The sequence below is a fragment of the Schistocerca serialis genome, chromosome 3 (genome assembly GCF_023864345.2).
Source record: "Schistocerca serialis cubense isolate TAMUIC-IGC-003099 chromosome 3, iqSchSeri2.2, whole genome shotgun sequence".
Taxonomy (NCBI): domain Eukaryota; kingdom Metazoa; phylum Arthropoda; class Insecta; order Orthoptera; family Acrididae; genus Schistocerca; species Schistocerca serialis.
The window spans coordinates 490,484,470-490,507,119 of NC_064640.1; the positions used below are offsets into that span (position 1 = coordinate 490,484,470).

General features: G+C 40.6%; 1 protein-coding gene across 3 annotated transcripts in view; it reads right to left on the reverse strand.

The window, feature by feature from the left end:
- LOC126470375 (uncharacterized) overlaps positions 1-22,650 on the reverse strand; it is a 145,098-nt gene that overhangs the window by 68,551 nt on the left and 53,897 nt on the right. For all 3 annotated transcript variants that reach the window (XM_050098199.1, XM_050098200.1, XM_050098201.1), the window contains one exon: positions 11,584-11,661. In XM_050098199.1, the coding sequence (XP_049954156.1) occupies positions 11,584-11,661 (78 nt within the window). The remainder of the gene's footprint in view (positions 1-11,583; positions 11,662-22,650) is intronic.

The window sequence follows — 22,650 nt, forward strand, 5'->3', positions numbered from 1 at the left end:
ATAATTCTTCCCAAAGGCATGCAACTCTACTGTATGGTTAAGTGATAATGGCATCCTCTTGGGTAAAAAATCCTGGAGATAAAATAGTCTACCATTCAGATCTCCAGGTGGGGACTATTCAGGAGGATACTACCATCAGGAGAAACAAAACTGGTGCTCTAAAGATCAGTGCATGGAATATTAGTTTCCTTAATTGTGCAGTTAGGCTAGACAATTTAAAATGGAAAATATATTCTCAGTTTGAATATAATAAACTTTCTTGAGACAAAGAAGCTTATGCCCATGAATCAGCATGGTTTTAGAAAGCATCACTCATGCAAAACTCAGCTTGTCCTTTTTCACGTGATATGCTGATAACTATGTATGAAGGGCACCATGCAGATTACATATTTCTAGATTTCCAGAAAGCATTTGACATGGTGCCCCATTGAAGGCTGTTAACAAAGGTATGAGCATATGGAATAAGTTTACAGATATGTGAGTGGCACAAAGACTTCTTAAATAATAGAACCCAGTATGCTGTCCTCGACAGCGAGTGTTCATCAGAGACAAGGGTACCATCAGGAGTGCCCCAGGGAAGTGTGATAGGACTGCTGTTGTACTCTATATACATAAATGATTTGGCAGATGGGGTGAGCAGCAATCTGCAGTTGTTTGCTGATGATGCCGTGGTGTACAGAAAGGTGTCAAAGTTGAGTGACTGTAGGAAGATACAAGATGACTTAGACAAAATTTCCAGTTAGTGTAATGAATGGCAGCTAACCCTAAATGTAGAAAAATGTAAGTTAATACGGAAGAGTAGAAAGAACAAACATGTAATTTTCAGATACAGTATTATTAGTGTCCTGCTTAACACGGTCAAGTCCTTCATCTGGGTGTAACGTTGCAAAGCGATGTGAGGTGAAATGAGCATTTGAAAACTGTGGTAGGGAAGGCAAATGGTCGACTCTGGTTAACTGGGAGACTTTTAGGAAAGAGTAGTTCACCTGCAAAGGAGACTGCATACAAGATGCTGGTGCGACCTATTCTGCTAGAGTGATTGGGATCCATACCACGTAGGATAGAAGGAAGGCATAGAAGCAATTCCGAGGCAGGCTGTGAGATTTGTTACTGGTAGGTTTGAACAACACGCTATGGCCGACTTATTCGTGTGACCCAGGCGGCAATTCCTCTTATGTTCAACAAGACGAGTGTTCACACTTCTCTTTGTGGTACAGATATAAACCTGTCCACAACTACAAGGAATTTTATATACCCCCAGTGTAGCCAAAGGGTGTCGTGCATCTTTTGCTGATCTTAAATATTCTTTTATTTTCCTGGTGGTTCTGAAAATAGTTTCCACCCCATACTTGCTTAAATCTTTCCTGATGTGATCTGTGACCTTACTAATGAACGGAAGAAAAACTTTGCCCTTGGGCGACTGTTGTTCATCGTTGCTCCTGATTCTCTGCCTAGAGTGAAGTGCTCGATCTATATCCTTGCTAGAATAGCCATTCTTCACGAAAGTTGACCGTAGATGTTCAATCTCGTCTTTTAAATAAACAAGATCATAAATTTTGTATGCCTTGTCTACCAAGGTTTTCATTACACCTCTTTTTTGTCTAGGGTGGTGGTTTGAATCTTTATGTAGATAACGATCAGTATGTGTGGCCTTTCTATACACCTTATGGCCCAATGTTCCATCCCGTCATATAATCACAGACACATCCAGGAAATTCAATTGCCCTTTCCTTTCCATCTCCATAGTAAATTGGATTTTCGGATTAATGCTGTTTAAATGTGTCAGCAACCAACTCCTCTGCTCCATGTGTCCATACTACAAACGTGTCATCGACATAGTGATACCATCTGGCTGGTCTCTTACTGGCAGTCTGCAATGCCCGTAGTTCAAAAGTTTCCATAAATAAGTTAGCCATAGCAAGACTAAGAGGACTGCCCATAGCCATCCCATCAATCTGTTCATAAAAGTTATTATTGTATTGAAAGTAGGTTGTGGTGAGGCAGTGTCGGAATAATGCCACAATGAAATTCCTTGTAGTTGTGGACAGGTTTATATTGGTACCACAAAGAGAAGTGTGAACACCTGTCTTGTTGAACATAAGAGGAATTGCCGCCTGGGTCACACGAATAAGTCGGCCATAGCGAAACATGTTTACCAGGAAGGTGATCATGAAATAGAATTCAGCAAGACGAGCTTTATATCAAAAGCCTCGCATTATTATGCATGCATGTATAGAGAGGCTATCGAGATTGATAAACACCATAATAATTTTAACAGGAAAGACAAAGGTGTTAAACTGGATAAAATTTGGATGTCAGCATTGCACCGCAAGCGTGACGATCGATTACTTTCAGTTAAGAATGTTGGCATTACCACAGACAATCTCATAGCTGATGCCACGTGATCGACAGTGGCGATCTCTGTACTGCCATATAATCAGCGCTTCCTCAAGTTCTCTTCGCAGTTCGCCGCTGTACCTCCGAGGATGTCTCCCGCAGTCGGAGACGAAATGTCAGGGGAGACTTTTATACTTCGACCACGGCCTATCAGCCCGGAAGTTTTAAGTGAAGACAATACCGGCCATGAAAGCTTAAATTGTATGAAATAGAGGTAATGCAGGAGTAGGTTTAATAATGAATAAGAAAATGGGAATGCAGGTAAGCTACTATTTAATTGTGATAGGGAACTGGAATTTGATAGCAGGAAGAAGAAGCGAAGGAAAAATTCTAGGTGAATGTGGACTGGGGGAAAGGAATGAAAGAGGGAGCCACCTGGTAGAATTTTGTGCAGAGCATAATTTGATCATAGCTAATACTTGGTTTAAGAATCATGAAAGAAGACTGTATACATGGAAGAGACCTGGAGACACCAGATGGTTTTAGATTGATTATATAATTGTAAGACATAGATTACAGAAGAAGATTACAAACTGCGAGACATTTCCAGGGGCATATGCGGACTCTGTGATCAAGTTATTTGTTATGAAATGTAGAATAAAACTAAAGAAACTGCAAAAAGGTAGAAAATTAAGGAGATGAGATCTAGATATGTTGAAAGAGCCAGATGCTGTTGGGAGTTTCAGGAGGAGCATTAAGCAACAACACTCATGGGTAAGAAATACAGTATAAGCTGAATTGGAAGCTTTGAGACATGAAATAGTGAAGACTGCGTAGGACCAAACAGGTGAAAAGAAAAGGTCTAATAGAAATCCTTGAATGTCTCAGAAGATATTGAATTTAACTGATGAAAGGAGAAAATATAAAAATGCAGCAAATGAAGCAGGTGAAAGGGAATACAAAGGGTGCCTAGAAAATGAGACTGACAGGAAGTGCAAAATACCTAAGCAGGAATTGCTAGAGGACAAATATAAGGATTTAGAAGCAAATTTCACTATGGGAAAGATAGACATCACACACAGGAAAATTAAAGAGGCCTCTGAGGAAAGAGAAGCAGATCAATGAATATTAAGAGCTCAAATGGGAAACCAGTACTAACCAAAGAAGGGAAAGTTGAAAGGACCTATACAAGGGAGATGAACTTGAAGGCAACATTATAGAAATGGAAGAGGACGTAGATGAAGATGAGATGGGAGATATGATACTGTGAGAAGAATTTGATAGAGCACTGAAAGACCTAAGTCGAAACAAGGCTCTGGGAGTAGACAGCATTCCTTCAGAGCTACTGGTAGCCTTGAAAGAGCCAGCCATGACAAAACTCTTCCATCTGGTGAGCAAGATGTATGAGACAGGCAAAATACTCTCAGGCTTTAAGAAGAATGTAATAATTCCATTTCCAAAAAAAAAGCAGGTACTGACAGGCATGGATATTACTGAACTATCAGTTTAATAAGTCATGATTGCAAAATACTAACATGAATTCTCCATAAAACAATGGAAAAACTGGTAGAAGCTGAACTCAGTGAAAATCAGTTTGGATTCTGGAGAAATGTAGGAAGACGTGATGCAATACTGACCCTAAAACTTATCTTAAAAGATAGGTTAAGGAAAGGAAAACCTACATTTATAGCATTTGTAGACTTGAGAAAAAGCTTTTTACAATGTTGACTGGAATACTTTCTTTTACATTCTGAAAGCAGCAAGGGTAAAATACAGGAAATGAAAGGCAGTTATAAGGGTCCAGGGGCATGAAAGGGAGGCAGTGGTTGAGAAGGGAGTGAGACAGTGTTGTAGCCTATTGCCAATGTTATTCAATCTGTACACTGAGCAAGCAGTAAAGGAAACAAAAGAAAAATCTGGTGTAGGAACTGAAGTTCAGACAGAAGAAATAAAAACTTTGAGGTTTGCCAAGGACACTGTGATTCTGTTTGAGGCGGTAAAGGAAAAGCAGTTGAAAGGAATGGACAGTGACTTGAAAGGAGGATATAAGATGAACATCAACAAGAGTAAAACAAGGATAATGGAATGTAGTTCAATTAAATCAGGTGTGCGGCACTGGCCGCATCCAGTCAGTCCTACATTAAAATATGCACATCATTAATCATACTGCTGCACACCCTACAGCCGCCACTGCAGTAAGAGAGTGCTGCCATGAACACAAACGCTGCTGCCAATGATATGCAAGCACCCCTCTCTGGATCTTCATTGGTGGGTCTACTTAAGTTCAAACATCGATACACAGTGATCTTTTTTGTGTGTTTGCTATTTCATAATATTTACAGACTTTCATAGTGGTCAGGGCTTGTCATCTATGGCAGTCATCGTATTGAAGATTGACTGAATTGCTATTTGGGCAGCAGAACAACTGATGTACTGCTACAGAAGAAGCTGATTATATGGGTAGAACACATAACTAACGAGGTCGTACTGAACAGAACTGTGCAAAAAAGAAATTTGTGGTGCAATCTGACTCGAAGAAGAAATCGGTTGATAGGACACACTCTGGGACATCAAGGGATCACCAATTTAGTACTGGAGGGAAGTGTGAGGGGTAACGATTGTAGAGGGAGATTAAGAGATGAATACAGTAAGCAGATTCAGAAGGATGTAAATTGCAGTAGTTATTCAGAGATGTAGAGGCTTGCACAGAATAGAGTAGCACAGCTGCCTCAAACTAATCTTCGGACTGAACACCACCACAACAACAACAACAACAACAACAACAACAGCAGCAGCAACAACAACAACAACAATAAAATAATTAAAACTTTAAAACTGAAGCCAAAAAATTATTCATCAAAATCAGACACACTCCCACACAAGCAAACATTCAACACTCTTTCACACAAAATCCAATACTGTAACTACACATTTGTTTTAAAAGTAGGCAAATGTTAAAATACAAATAGGCAAGCAAAACAATTAATTCAGAATGTTGAGGGGAAATCCAGATAGACTCTAAAATCTTGTAACTAACAATTCAAGTAAGTCAGATGTCATAAAACACATTCAATACATGTTTTGCCATACTTGAAAACAGAGGGCAGATTAGCTTACAAACTGGTTTCTGCATTCTTGTCATGATACAAAACACATTCAGTTAAAATGTGGCATACAGAGGATCATACACCACAAATGGTGAACTGTGATGGGCCTTCTCGCTGAAGGAGAAACCTGTGTGATAGGGCTATAGGCTACCCAGAGGCACATTACCTTAATTTCCTCTCACCTCAATGAATTGGCTTGACCAACTACAGCTTCTTGTTCTGTACATCCAGCTTTTCCTATTCTTCCTGATACATGATCCTGTGCCTTAACAGCAAGGAGATAGCATGTAAAGTGACGACAAATTTTGCCACAATATGTCCTGTGGAAGCACGCTTATCTGATTCATTTGCAGTGCCATTTCCATGAATTCTCACATACACTGATACCCTGTAGAATGATACTTCTTTCCTTGACTCAGTAGGTGAAAAAGTAAGTCCTGGAGGGTTTGTACACTGCCACCTGCCAGGTACAGTAACTGAACAGACTGAAGGGCACTTTGTGGGTATGAGCATACCTATCTGGCAAATTTGATTGAAAGTTATGTGGAGGATTTCCTCTCACTAGTTATTAAGATGTAGCAACATGTAGTACTGAATATGATCACTATCAGGAGCAGTGTGTGGAGCTTGGGACAGAACTGATTCCAGCTCACTCTTGAGGAAATGAAAGTTGTTCTTTACTTCATAGCTGTAAATAAAATAGCAACCACCCATGTATATGATCTCTTTACAGCATATAAAAACCTAGATCTGCGATAGCTGCAGCATTTACACTAACATAAGGTTCCACCATTGCTATCACTGCAGCTGATATAGGTGACCTGGATTCTTTGTTGAAGATCCTTCTGATAGCTTCCCTTTCTTTAGTGCAATTTATTCTTTGATTGAGTTTAGGAACTCCTGTCTTGACAATTCATTTTGGCACCTTCCTTTCTGGGCTGCTCTGTCTCACAAGTTGCTTTATATGGGGGAGCAGTTGCCTGAGGAAGATACGAAGCCATTTACCACCAAGCAGCATGTCTCAAAAAAATGACATAACAATAGTGAAGGATGACCATCAAGCACTGCTAAAAAGTCATAAATCATTTCTTGAGGAGGTATAAGTTCTTAGAATAGATAAGAGTCTCAAAGATTCTTCCTATGGTGCATGTAGACAAGTCTGACAAGTCTCATAGCATATAATGTTCTTTAACATTCCCCTGAGGAATGATTTGGGAAGTTGAACAATGCAAACTAGCAGTCTCACTGTCTACAGGCTCACTTTGCAGAAGATGCAGTGAGCGCACATTATTAACTGAAAAGCTGTGGTGAGGCTGACAACAGGTGAGACATGATATTCATTGGCACTGAAAAACTGTTGCATCATGCACGACATTTTAATTTATTACTTCTTTACTACTAACTCTATTCTCAGTTCATTTCACAGACAGTATCCACATATGCTGCTAAATGTACCTGCAAAATTATATAAACGCACAACACATAGCTGAAAGGATAAGACCTCATAAAAATTGAGCTGTGTGAAAACAAAATTCACTAGAGATATGGGTGAAATACATGTACACAAATGTGTGAAATACGTTACCCTAGATCAATTTCAGTCAAACTTGGTACACATGTAACTTACTATCTGGAAAAAAATACTGTGGGATAAGAGCCATCAACCTCTTATTGGGGTGGAAGTGATGGGCAGAGATGGATGGAGGAGGAAGATATGAATAGACACAGAAAGGGAAGGAGGAGATGGGCACAGATAGAAGGGTGGAGATGGTCAGAGAGAGGGGGAGGAGAAAATGAGTAGAGAGAGGGGAGTACGAGAGGGACAGAGATAGGTGGAGGAGGAGTTGGACAGAGATAAGCAGAGGAGGAGATGGACAGAGAGAGGGACAAGAAGAACTGAGAGAGAAGGGTAGAAGGAGATGGACAGAGAGAGTGAGGAGGAGGAGATGATGATGTTTGGTTTGTGGGGTGGTCAACTGCGCAGTCATCAGTGCCGTACAAAGTCCCAATTTTTTCACAGTCCAATTTTTACACGATCCAATCTAGCCACTGTCATAAATGATGATAATGATGAAATGGTGAGAACAACACAAACATCCAATCCCTGGGCTGAGAAAATCCCCAACACAGCCTGGAATCGAACCCGGGACCCCATGATCCAGAGGCAGCAATGCTGGCCACCAGACCATGAGCTGCAGACAGGAAGGAGGAGATGGGCTACTAGAAGGCTGGGATAAATACTTGATTAGGCAATACTGGGTACTCAGCTACTGTATCTACACAATAGCCACACAAAATTTTAGTGTTAAATATATTTTGCCTCAACATGCTGTTGAGATTACAAAATTGTAATTGGGCTTATAACCCTGTCCTATATTCAGATGGTACTGCCTTCCAAAATATGTTAATTTAATAACCAAACAGTTTTCTACTTTGTGATCTGTTTTACAAATGGTTCAAATGGCTCTGAGCACTATGGGACTTATCATCTGAGGTCATCAGTCCCCGATCTGTTTTACAAGTCTACACAGTTAGTACATTGTTTGCCCAAAGTTCAGCTCATATGGCACAGTTTTTACGTATTACAGATGTATACTTATAAAACTCCTGTATGGTCATAGCAATCTCTACTCATTTTGGAAGTGATCCAATACTGTGTCAGCTGTGCTGCTCAGTTCAGCCCATCTGTCAGCAACACACAGAATTTCTTAGATGTCATTATATTCATATCGCAACTGTCAACAGTGCAAGATGATGTGCTTGGGGGAGCCTCTCTCCTCACATGAGCACTTGCTGTCTTGATGAAGCTGGACGTGATGCAGATATACAGGGAATGGGCTGTGGTCAGTCAAGAAATGAACCAATGCCTCCTTTATGTGGTTGGTAGAAATCTATCTCCATTTCATATAGTTATGAACTACACTGGTGACCAAACGTAGGCAACAAATCACTATTTCCCCATTCTGTGTCTAATCCATGATATAATCATACAAACTGTCAACAGACATCAGTACAATCATGTTCTGCATGGAGGATGGCATTCCAGTCAATGGACAACCGTGTCAGTGATGATGTCAGGGCACCTATCAAACAGGATAGTGTTTGCTGGGTAGTCCCACATCCACAGTTGCTGTGTATACAGTCACAGACGGTGCAGTATGACACGAAGAAGACACCTACAAGAAACTTTGTGGTGGAAGGCCATAGGAAGAATGGGAACAGGGCAGTCGCAACCTGATGTGGTCCGATTGCTTAATGTGAATCGTTCTGTTGTACCTCGGATGTGGTGACATTTTACAGTGACAAAAACTAAAGACTAAACTTGTTTGGAATGTCATCCGCATTCTGCATCATCTAGTCCATAGTCTGTTTGAGATACCTAACTTTGCTAATGCTGTTCATATGTTTGGAAGCCCTTTTTACCTTTGCATTCATGGTTTTGTATTTTGCAGGGCACACAGGGCATCCATGTTTTGAAAATCCTTCTGTTTGTGTCCTAATTCATCATAGACAGAGCACTCCTGTTTGTGTAGCCTACAGAGTTTTAAGGAATGCCAAAAGTCACAACAATTGAAGCACTTTGTTACTGACACAAAGTTCTGTATACTTAGTGCATGGAAGTTTATGGAGACCCATTCTTGATTAAGGAGCTGGCTTTGCACCCTTGGGCTTATCTCAATAATGTTATTTTCCACTCCTCTGTCCCTTGGACCTGTCTTGAATCTCAATCTATCTTCATTTTGGTCATCCTTGCTAGAAAGGATTTCACTCAAATTGAGCTCATACATTTCCTCCAGGAAGTCATTGGCACATTGTAAATTGCCATTAGGGGACACCTCCTTTTCAATTCTTCACAACAAATTTCTTTCAAACATGCTATTTATTTACATGATTCTCTGGCAGTCTTCCTTTGAGTATGTCTCCATAATCACAATGTGTGCTGGTAACCTAACTGTCTTTATCTTGTCAAAGAATTATCACTTTGGTAAGTGTATCCTTTATAGGTTTTTTTTTATTCCCATTAACAAATAGCATCATGGCTTGTTTGGCCTTGATATTTGCTATTTTTGAACCATCCTATGTTTCCCTGACATGACCCCCCCCCCCCCTCCCCCCACAGCCACCCCAGCTGCAAATGACACAGTTTGTCTTTACATCATTCACATGCAACTTTTCATTTTCTTCTCTGAGATGCTGGGCTTCACAACATGGCATTTTCAGCATTCCTATCTGTTCCTTGTCTTGAAATGACTTCTGCTTCAATGATTTGTTGCTTTCCTTTAACACATCTATCTCTTCTGTCCCTTTTTGTGTCCTTTCTAGTTGCTGTTTTGATTTTTTTTTTTTAAATCTTAGCAATTCTTTGTGAGGAAGACATTAACATGTCCTTCTTGGTTACATTTTTCCCTACTGTGGTGGTATCCTAGTATTTTCCTTAGAACCAGTGTCTATCATGGGGGAGGTACCGTTCTCTTTGCCATTTCCCCTCACTTTGGGTTGTGCTCTTCATCGATATTTTCATTTGTGTTTCCACTGACTCCTAAAGGAGGTTCACACTGTGGCTCCATGTATTGCCAAAGAGACTCCGTAACTCACAGCCACTGTCAGCACATTCGCATTTAATACCTACAAGTCTGCATACTTCAGTACAGAGATGGAACCAAACACAGGTCAGCAGTCAGACCCACGCATCCCAGCTACTACACATTCATGGAACAGTGGGAGCCATGTTTGAACCACATGCCTTATATAGTGTAGTAACGACTAATTCCTACGAGTATACCCCTTAGCGCATTTGCTATCCTGCTTAAGCTTCAAAGATCTGTGCTGGTTAATGAATCATTATGGTATTTTGGGGCATATGATAAGAGAATTCAGTCTCAGCTGTAACCATGAGACAGTGGACAAACCAAAACACCCAGTTGTACCCTTTCTTGTGGAGATGTCATGCCACATCATCTTGACAAGTTTGAAAGAAATGGACAGAAGCCCATGTCTAACTAAATGTTTGAGTCAGTCCATTAGACGTGCTAAGATAGCACACTCAGATGTTAATGAACTGGATTCAGCCCCTAGTCCATCACAAAGTAAAAACTTTTCATATTTAATCAACATTTATTTGAGCATTTTTCACTTATATTTCCTAAACATTTTGTCACACTTTTGTATAGTCATGTCAATATGGTACACAGCATTTATGATTTCTTTCCACATCTTGTATCAGGGCAATTTAATAAATACCCTTGACATTGAAATAGCATGCTAGAATATTTGTCACTAATCTTAAGTACAGTTTCCTTAGCACATGCGCTGAACTTCCCAAAATCTGCAACCCCCTTTTCTCCTTAACACATGTGTTTCTTACTTATACTTTCTCTGGTACTGATGTGATTGTTTCATTTTCTTCGGTATGACCTGAGGTTTTTAAGTTACATGAAATGCTGGATAAAATTATGATTAATGCTATAGCCTGAAACATCATGTTTTTTTCTTGTTCTTTGCATAACCATTCGTTTGTATGAATCTGAGGTGACCTAAACCTGCTGAAAATGCTGTCCAAGTAGTTTGGTATATCCTCACAGTCATGCAGCAATATTACTTTCAAGTAAACATCATCATGGTGAACAATATGTGTGTGCTAATGGCCTTGTAAGGCAAATCATTTATGGATACTGAGAGCATTAACGATTCCATCACACTTCTATGGGGTAAGCCAAACATTACATTAATCTGTGTTAAACATTCATCATTCACTATAAAGAAACTGATCCTTCTTGATTTTCTTCTTCTTCTTCTGTGTTTCAGGGACTACACAGCTGCTGTTTTGACTTCACAATTCTATCTACCTCCTATGTGGTCACTCTATATTCCTCTTACCTACTAGATTGTATTTCATTACAAGTTTAGGTACGAGCATTTGTAACAGTCTCTGAATGGTGCTACTTAAGTGAGGTGGGACATTTCTATCTTTTATTGGCTTCCCTTGGAAAAAATTCTCTAAAATGTTTTCGTGATGTGTCTGCATTTTGGTCACAATATTTCTATGTTTGTCATATCTGAACTAAATGATCACATTAACACAGCCTTGAAAAATGCCTCCACACACTAATATAGCTCAGTAGCATCACATAATACATACATTAGAGTCTTCTGCAAGTTCCTGTGACCTTCCAAATCTAATGGGTCCATCCAGTCATCAGCAGCAGTATTCGTCTTACTGAAACATACAAAGAATACTCAAGTCTGAAAGACACTTATCATAGTGCACATGACTTTACTCAGAATTATTGTATGCATTTTATACCTAGTAAGCAAAACCTAGTAAAAAATCATTTATAATACAAAAATGACAGATACTGCAAAAACAATGACATTAATTTCTAGTTTTAAGTTTTCGTTGGACTACAACAAAATATTCTAACAATACGCAGGGAGAGGAGGAGAGGGCCAGGGGAACAAGCTCCACCTCTAGAAGCCAACATACATCTCTGTTTTCGAGCTTCCATAAAATAAAAATGTGCATGACAGAGGTAACGACCAGTTAAATACTTTGTGTTATCAAAACTGAGATTGCTGTTTGTATTCACAAGTCAAACAATTGTCTCATCACTTATTTTCAAAACAATCATGATCAAAACAGCACAATAGTACACACCACAGTGACAGAACAGCTCAGCGAGGATGCAGTCAACACCTACAATCAGTATCCTATATTGTTGGCAACAATCATCCCCAAACCATTACGGCACAAAGCCTCCCAACTGCTGCTGAGTGCTACCAATCAGAACTAGGAAGTCTATGTGTCAAGTTATAGTACTCACTTAGTAATGTGTTTGTGAAAGTGAGTGCAGCTTAACACAGAAAAATATACCACTTCTGTGGTGAGTGGCATGAACAGTTTTTTTGTTACAATGCATAAAGATAGGTGTACACATTTGATATGTAGCTCTAACTTAATACCTAAGAAGTGAGTATGGAACCTCATTCAGGAACAGTTCACAAAGATTTAGAAGAAGAAGCAGCTGTCAACAGTGAGCTGAGAAAGAAGAAACTTTCTAGTCTTAAAAGCAAAGTAGTATTTTGTAAAGCCTGCAAAGAGTATTTAATCAAACATAGCATCATTTCATGTATCACAAATACTGATCAAATATGCAAAATAATTTTAACAATGGCATGGTAGTTATGCAGTGCTTTCTTGGGTCCTTGTTTTCCACATTTAACAACAAGTCAGAGGAAACATCAGCCATTTGAGACATGCCTCTGTCAAGAGCTACTATAACAATGAAAGTGGAATTAGTGGTAGAAAATATAAAAGGTCAACTGATAGCAGATTTGCAATCCTGCTTGCGTTTCTCATTGGAGTAGCCAATAGATGGAATCCATACACTTCAAGTTACGACTTTTGTAAGACTGAATTTTTCAGATTTCAATATAAAAGCATACTTGCATACAATTTTGACCTTGAAATATATCACACAAACAGAAGATGTTTACATTGCATTCAAATTCTTCATTTCTGAATATGATTTGCCAATTCAGAAACTTGCATCTATTACTACTGATGGAGTGCCTTGCATGATAGGCAACACAAAGGTTTTGTTACCTTGTGTGCAAACAACAAATCTTTCCTGTCTTTCTTTAAGTATCTTTGTACTCATCAGAAAGCACTTTATGGAAATATTTTGAAAATGGCACATGTTATGATTACTCCCAAAAAAATTGTGATTTCAATTCACTCACAATCACTGCAGAGAAAAAAATCTTACAGCACTGTTACAAGAATTGAACAGCTAATCCACACTGAAGTTCGACAGATGAGTACAGGTATGCTTCTAAACAGATTTAAAGAACTTCTGTCAATGATAAAATCTTTTGTGTCTGAAAGAGAGGAAGATTACTCACTACTGGATGATCTGAGTTGGTTGTTGGTTCTGACATCTGTAACTGATATAACAGTTAAACTAAATGAGTAAAATGAAGAATTCCAAGGAAAAAACCAACAGTCATAACTCTTTATGTCTTCTATTAAATGTTTCATGTGAAAACTTGACATTTTGATAGCATAGTTACAGAAAATAAAAATGTGAAACACTTTCCTCAAAAATGAGATTTCCACTCTGCAGCGGAGTGTGCGCTGATGTGAAACTTCCTGGCAGATTAAAACTGTGTGCCCGACCGACACTTGGACTTGGGACCTTTGCCTTTCATGGGCAAGTGCTCTACCATCTGAGCTACCAAAGCACGACTCACGTCCGGCACTCACAGCTTTACTTCTGCCACTATCTCGTCTCCTACCTTCCAAACTTTACAGAAGCTCTCCTGCGAACCTTGCAGATCAAGCACTCCTGAAAGAAAGGATAATGCGGAGACATGGCTTAGCCACAGCCAGGGGGATGTTTCCAGAATGAGATTTTCACTCTGCAGTGGAGTGTGCACTGATATGAAACTTCCTGGCAGATTAAAACTGTGTGCCCGACCGAGACTCGAACTCGGGATCTTTGCCTATCACGGGCAAGTGCTCTACCATCTGAGCTACCGAAGCACGACTCACGTCCGGTACTCACAGCTTTACTTCTGCCAGTATCTCGTCTCCTACCTTCCAAACTTTACAGAAGCTCGCCTGTGAGTACCGGACGTGAGTCGTGCTTCGGTAGCTCAGATGGTAGAGCACTTGCTCGCGAAAGGCAAAGGTCCCGAGTTCGAGTCTCGGTCGGGCACACAGTTTTAATCTGCCAGGAAGTTTCATATCAGCGCACGCTCCGCTGCAGAGTGAAAATCTCATTCTGGAAACATCCCCCAGGCTGTGGCTAAGCCATGTCTCCGCATTATCCTTTCTTTCAGGAGTGCTAGTTCTGCAAGGTTCGCAGGAGAGCTTCTGTAAAGTTTGGAAGGTAGGAGACGAGATACTGGCAGAAGTAAAGCTTTCAGTACTGGACGTGAGTCGTGCTTCGGTACCTCAGATGGTAGAGCACTTGCCCGTGAAATGCAAAGGTCCCGAGTATGAGTCTCGGTCAGGCACACAGTTTTAATCTGCCAGGAAGTTTCATATCAGCGCACACTCTGCTGGAGAGTGAAAATCTCATTCTGGAAACATCCCCCAGGCTGTGGCTAAGCCATGTCTCCACATTATCCTGTCTTCCAGGAGTGCTAGTTCTGCAAGGTTCGCAGTAGAGCATGTGTAAAGTTTGGAAGGTAGGAGACGAGATAGTGGCAGAAGTAAAGCTGTGAGTACCGGACGTGAGTCGTGCTTCGGTAGCTCAGATGGTACGGCACTTGCCCGTGAAAGGCAAAGGTCCCGAGTTCGAGTCTTGGTCGGGTACACAGTTTTAATCTGCCAGGAAGTTTCAGAGTTACTTTCCCCAAATTTGATCAGAACTGTTGGATCAACAAACATCACTGGATCAAGAAGCTGCAAAGAAGTATTCAACTAACCTGCAAGCACTGAAGACAGAGCCTGAAAATGATTTTCAGATTTCAAGTAAATGGAATCTGTTCTAGCTTTTATAGCTCAACCCTCCCAAAATGTGGGTGTGGAAGATATTTCAAGTACAAGGGCATTCAATACCTAATGCAATATTTCTTTTCTGGAAGCAGGTTGGTTTGATTTGGGATTCCAATAACCATATTATTCCCCGCTCTTTTGGGTACAAAACCTATTTTTCAACATAATATTTGTTCAATGTGGTGGTCTTTCACCCTGCTGCCACCTCTGAATTAGCTCCAGTTTCTGGCACTTGAAGTATAAATAGCACTGGATGGGAAATCGCTGAAATAACAGTCTGCCTCAACCTACAATGACATCATCAGATCAGAAGAAGAAAACAAAGTGACTTAAAACCTCTAGAAACCTGAATCAAAACAAGCAAACCATAAGATACATCAGGACTTACTCATTCATACTGGGGTCTCCTTGAGTGAACGCTCATGTCCTTTCAGCTATTCCCCTTCTGAAATGGGTTCTCCAAGAAGCAGAAGAGAACAGGGGAGACAAAAACCTCATTGACAAATAGTTTCTGTACCAAAGCTGAACATGAACAGGTTCAGAAGATATGTGGAGATGCTGAAACTGTTAGCACAGGAAAGACTGATGCCCCTGTGGTCGGAAGACACAGCCTCCACCAAAAAGGTGACTTCAGCAGTGATGGAGCTATAGGTGAAGTATCCGTCAATGTGGTGACACACAACATTCCACTCCCATCGGCCTTGGAACAGTTATTCTGGCAGTTGCTATAAAAGTGCACATTCCAAGTAAGGTTAAATTGAGTAACATTTATTTACCACTCAATGAAGCTCTGTTTGGAAATGCACTCTCTCACCTGATTTCACATCTACCCTAACTACTCCTACATGTAAGAAATTTTAATGCAAATATACGCCATGGGCATTGATGTCAACTAGGCCTAGTAGCACACAATTCAGCAGTTTAGTGGTGTCATTCTACTTTGCTGACATCACAGGCATTGCTCAGTGGGATGTGGTCAATGACTTTCAGTCGAGTAATGACCAATTCCACATCTGGAGCCACCTATCAGATTGAGCAGTTCCCGAAAGGTAACCACCACCCTGGATCCTCAGCAGAGGAAACTGGATGCTGTACAGCCAAGTGGCTGCTTTTGAACCGTGATACAGCATCCAGAAATTGGTGGACCACATTAAAAGCATACGCCATCAAGCAAGTGATGTATCTATCCCAAAGTCCTGACTTCAAAGGCAACACATTCCATGGTTGGTTGGTTGATTTGGGGGAGTGGACCTAACAGAGAGGTCATCGGTCTCTTCGGGTTAGGGAAGGATGGGGAAGGCAGTCGGTCATGCCCTTTCAAAGGAATCATCCAGGCATTTGCCAGAAATGATTTAGAGAAATCACACAAAACCTAAATCAGAATAGCCGGATGTGGGTTCCAAACCGTCGTCCTCCTGAATGTCAGTCCAGTGTGCTAACCATTGTGCCACTTCACTCAGTAGATTCCATGATGAGACATGTGCCACTCAGCAATTAGGATCATGTGCATGGCTTTGTTGTAGTTCAAACACCAGCCATCTGCTGAGAACATCACAGCCTTTCAGGTCATTAGAGAAAGGAGATTTAGATCAACGAAATAGTGCAAGAAAAGGGATGACAACTATTTCTGAACTCAGTACTCTGTTACACCAGTTCTCCTAAGGTATGGGAAGCCACAACAGGATATTTGGCATATAACTGTTGTTATACCAATAACTGGTGTACTGAAGCAAATAACTGTTGTTATATCAATAACTGTTGTACCAAAGCTGGGGTGTCTCCAGTCCTGGAGACATTGTGTATGCAATGGCAAAGTCCAGTACCTCAGCTCAATCACTGCAACTGAAAACCAGGACCCAACTTTAAATCACCATCAGGTATTAAGGGAGAGGGGCAGTTGGAATTTCCTTTTCAACAGCTCCAAGAAATATAACTGCCCCTTTTTTTATATGGGAACAGGATTGTGCATTATCTCATGCCAAGTGTGAAATAAGTACAGCATGTGGGAAAGCAAATGAGGTTTTCTCCCATCTGACAATAGTTTTTGACACACAGCATTCTGTGCTGAGAGTGTAGTTGTGATGTCACAGTCTGTTGCGCATTAATTTTGGAATTGTTGGATGATTTACATGCTGTAAATACATAGTCAGTGCATAGAGTGCACCATGAAAGCACATTCTGTAAAGTTGGTTCAAAATTTAACATACATCTTTTTGATGTGTCATGTCCAGTAAGGAATGGAGATAGAGAGCTGTAAGTAAACAGTAATGTGTATTTTATATAAAGAAAGCATTCCATGTACCTATGTCGAAATAACTTTCAATCGGATTGAGTTATTCTGAAATTAATGATTTCAGTAAATATTGTAAAACCTCAGAATAAATATTTTGATATGTTGTATGTTATCGAAATTCATGAGGAAGTATGGTTTCCAAGCAATGTACAGTTACTACCAAATTAAGTCACAACGAGTTCTTTCAGAGCCCACATCTGACTATATCATGTTTTGTAGACTAGGTTGAAAAGACCACCAAATGTTAAAAGACTATCAAGCTACAGCACAGACTACAATGGAAATGCTAAGTGTAATTTAGTTAGTTGGATGGATCACATTTTGCTTCAGCTGAAAGCAGCCACTAGTGAATTGAAGGTGGATGTCCCATCTGCTGTCTGCTCCATCTGACAAAATCTGCTCACTTTACTGTCCAGGAAAGAGTCTTGACAGTACAAGGATGCTATCACTGGTGTTAGTTTGCACTCTGCCTCAGAAACTCTGTTGTGTGTGATTTTTTTATCAAGCTAGATGGGGGACTTAGGAATTAAATCTACTCCCCACCTGATTTCAGACTCTAAATTTGGTCGAGTAGCTGAAGCACTGTACACATTATAAACTGTTTCTCATGAAATGCCAACTTATACTACTACATGATGAGTGGATTCATTTTGTATTAACTTCACACTTTCAAGAATGCACTTTAGGGCAAGCTCTGAAGTGGATTTTGCCAACATAACTTGTAACTCCTCAGCCAGTTTATAAAGCCATGGTGAGTGTAGCCTCTGACAGGAAAAATCTACTGTATCATTGCACAAACAACTGCTGTAAAGGACTTGATCATATTACATCTTTCTGAAGAGACTGTTTGTTAGTTTATCTAATGGTCTACAGATTGTGTTTCTTTTCTTTGCACTCAGTTGCCATTCTACTACATCTAATAGCTGCAATTGAGGAGTTGTTTTACAGGGAAAATACCTCAAGGGGCTTGCAGGTAGGGAGATAGTCGGACTCACTGCTTTTTTCAGTAATTTTCAGTTGACAATACCATCCAACTTACCCTTACAGAGTGGGATGGAGAGCATATTGTCGTAAATAACAACTTGCATATGAAAGAACAGCGAAAAGCTTGGAAAGCCTGTTAAAAAATCTAAAAAGTAACATGAAGGTAAGCAATCCTCCTATCTCTTCGTAATAAAATTTGACTGTTTGGAGACATTTCTGATTCACAGAGTGAGGCAGTTTTATTACACTTCCTGAAACTAGAGAAGGCTTGCACCTTCCTCAGTAGTTATCACTGCATGGCACTCACTGGGTGTGTAGGAAAGATACTATAATGCATGGTCAACAGGTGTCTGACCTGGGATCTAGAATTGGAAGAACTACTTTACTTACTTCCAGTGTGAGTTGTTGAGGTATTGTTGGGCCATTAACAATCTCATCCTGATGGAGGCCACAACACAACAATATTTCCTATGCAGACAGCATATCATAGGTATATTGCTTGATCTTGTAGAATTCATGGATGTCCACTCAGTCACATTCTAAGTTCTCCATGATATTCTAGCAGAGTCACTGCTTCTTCAAGTGATTCCTGATGACACAAAGAGTGATCAATGATGCAGTAATGTTGGTGCTCAGGAAAGGACTAAACTTCATCCTGACTCCACCATCACTACTAATTGTGAACATTGTATGCAGTGTGGAACAAGCCACCTACACTTTATCAGTTAACGAAACTGAAGAAATATGCAGTGAAATTTGCCATGCACTCACCAGGGTCACACCACTGAAGACAAATATTTCAATGGTGGAAAGAGTGCAATGGTGATAATGACTGTTCCATCTTAAGAGCTATACACATTGCCACATAGCATATATTAATTTTCAGTGCTTTTTTATAAAGGCATCTGCCATCCTCAAGATTCAGGAGGATAAACCAAGAATGGCAGCCACTGAAGCATATACAGGGTGTTCACCAATTTCCATGTCAGGAACCCCAGGTTAGTCGAACCTGGAAACAGTCAAGGCATGCCGCATTCCCTGGCATGCTCACAGATATGGCATTCAACTTGGAGCTAGTTACAAGAAACACTCTGACAACCAATGGGGGTAGGTTGGTCCTTCCATTTTAAGGAAGATGATTAAAACTGTTGCCCTCCACAAGTTCAGAAATTGTCCTGTCTACTATGTTGTAATGAAAAGTTCTAGAAGGATTTATTTTTATAAATCTCTGAATTGTTGGGCCTAGTGGTAAAGCACATTTATGTTTTTGTTTATTCACCTGGCATTATTTTTTCAATGGTGATGGACATTTTGGCATGCTGCTCTTTTTTTATAGTTTTGACTTTCTTTGGTATGATATAGCTGTCTTTTTGGTGGTCTCTGAAACTTACCATAACTGTTTTACTTAGCACTGGTTTGACGGTATTGGTTGCTTTGTAACTACATTTACAGGAGCATGTATTTGTGGTTACACTATTGGTCTGCATCTGTGTGGACATGCCGACTTTCGACAGTGAACAGTTTCTTAACTACTGACACAAAGGATGTCATGAACGTGGGCTGCTGCGTCATCTTGTGTTACCTTCTTCCCTCAGTGTAGGGTACCTGCTTATTTATTTTAATCTCTTGCACCTTCTTTGCTTCTGGAATATTTTGCAGCTTCAGTTCCATTCTGCATGGTCACCACCACAACTGATATAGAATTCTGAATTCCCATTTCATGCTAGGGTTGTGTGACCGTATTACCGTCATTTAAAACAGCACAGGGGATCTACATCTATCTACATCTATATCCATACTCCGCAAGCCACCTGACGGTGTGTGGCGGAGGGTACCTTGAGTACCTCTATCGGTTCTCCCTTCTATTCCATTCTCGTATTGTTCGTGGAAAGAAGGATTGTCGGTATGCCTCTGTGTGGGCTCTAATCTCTCTGATTTTATCCTCATGGTCTCTTCGCGAGATATACGTAGGAGGGAGCAATATACTGCTTGACTCTTTGGTGAAGGTATGTTCTCGAAACTTTGACAAAAGCCCGTACCGAGCTACTGAGCGTCTCTCCTGCAGAGTCTTCCACTGGAGTTTATCTATCATCTCGCGATTACTAAATGATCCTGTAACGAAGCGCGCTGCTCTCCATTGGATCTTCTCTATATCTTCTATCAACCCTATCTGGTACGGATCCCACACTGCTGAGCAGTATTCAAGCAGTGGGCGAACAAGCGTACTGTAACCTACTTCCTTTGTTTTCAGATTGCATTTCCTTAGGATTCTTCCAATGAATCTCAGTCTGGCATCTGCTTTACCGACGATCAACATTATATGATCATTCCATTTTAAATCACTCCTAATGCGTACTCCCAGATAATTTATGGTATTAACTGCTTCCAGTTGCTGACCTGCTATTTTGTAGCAAAATGATAAAGGATCTACCTTTCTGTGTATTCGCAGCACATTACACTTGTCTACATTGAGATTCAATTGCCATTCCCTGCACCATGCGTCAATTCGCTGCAGATCCTCCTGCATTTCAGTACAATTTTCCATTGTTACAACCTCTCGATACACCACAGCATCATCCGCAAAAAGCCTCAGTGAACTTCCGATGTCATCCACAAGGTCATTTATGTATATCGTGAATAGCAACGGTCCTATGACACTCCCCTGCGGCACACCTGAAATCACTCTTACTTCGGAAGACTTCTCTCCATTGAGAATGACATGCTGCGTCCTGTTATCTAGGAACTCCTCAATCCAATCACACAATTGGTCTGATAGTCCATATGCTCTTACTTTGTTCATTAAACGACTGTGGGGAACTGTATCGAATGCCTTGCGGAAGTCAAGAAACGCGGCATCTACCTGTGAACCCGTATCTATGGCCCTCTGAGTCTCGTGGACGAATAGCGCGACATGACCGTCTCTTTCGAAACCCATGCTGATTCCTACAGAGTAGATTTCTTGTCTCCAGAAAAGTCATTATACTCGAACACAATACGTGTTCCAAAATTCTACAACTGATCGACGTTAGAGATATAGGTCTATAGTTCTGCACATCTGCTCGACGTCCCTTCTTGAAAACGGGGATGACCTGTGCCCTTTTCCAATCCTTTGGAACGCTACGCTCTTCTAGAGACCTACGGTACACCGCTGCAAGAAGGGGGGCAAGTTCCTTCGCGTACTCTGTGTAAAATTGAACTGGTATCCCATCAGGTCCAGAGGCCTTTCCTCTTTTGAGCGATTTTAATTGTTTCTCTATCCCTCTGTCGTCTATTTCGATATCTACCATTTTGTCATCTGTGCGACAATCTAGAGAAGGAACTACAGTGCAATCTTCCTCTGTGAAACAACTTTGGTAAAAGACATTTAGTATTTCGGCCTTTAGTCTGTCATCCTCTGTTTCAGTACCATTTTGGTCACAGAGTGTCTGGACATTTTGTTTTGATCCACCTACCGCTTTGACATAAGACCAAAATTTCTTAGGATTTTCTGCCAAGTCAGTACATAGAACTTTACTTTCGAATTCATTGAACGCCTCTCGCATAGCCCTCCCCACACTACATTTCGCTTCGCGTAATTTTTGTTTGTCTGCAAGGCTTTGGCTATGTTTATGTTTGCTGTGAAGTTCCCTTTGCTTCCGCAGCAGTTTTCTAACTCGGTTGTTGTACCACGGTGGCTCTTTTCCATCTCTTAAAATCTTGCTTGGCACATACTCATCTAACGCATTATGTACGACGGTTTTGAACTTTGTCCACTGATCCTCAACACTATCTGTACTTGAGACAAAACTTTTGTGTTGAGCCAACAGGTACTCTGAAATCTGCTTTTTGTCACTTTTTCTAAACAGAAAAAACTTCGTACCCTTTTTAATATTCCTATTTACGGCTGAAATCATCGATGCCGTAACCGCTTTATGATCGCTGATTCCCTGTTCTGCGTTAACTTTTTCAAATAGTTCGGGTCTGTTTGTCACCAGAAGGTCTAATATGTTATTGCCACGAGTCAGTTCTCTGTTTAACTGCTCAAGGTAGTTTTCAGATAAAGCACTTAAAAAAATTTCACTGGATTCTTTGTCCCTGCCACCCGTTATGAACGTCTGAGTCTCCCAGTCTGTATCCGGCAAATTAAAATCTCCACCCAGAACTATAACATGGTGGGGAAATCTACTCGAAATATTTTCCAAATTATCCTTCAGGTGCTCAGCCACAACAGCTGCTGAGCCAGGGGGCCTATAGAGACATCCAATTACTATGTCTGAGCCTGCTTTAACCGTGACCTTCACCCAAATCATTTCACATTTCGGATCTCCGTCAATTTCCTTCGATACTATTGCACTTCTTATCGCTAAAAACACGCCTCCGCCTTCACTGTCCAGCCTGTCTCTGCAGTATACATTCCAATCTGAGTTTAGGATTTCATTACTATTTAC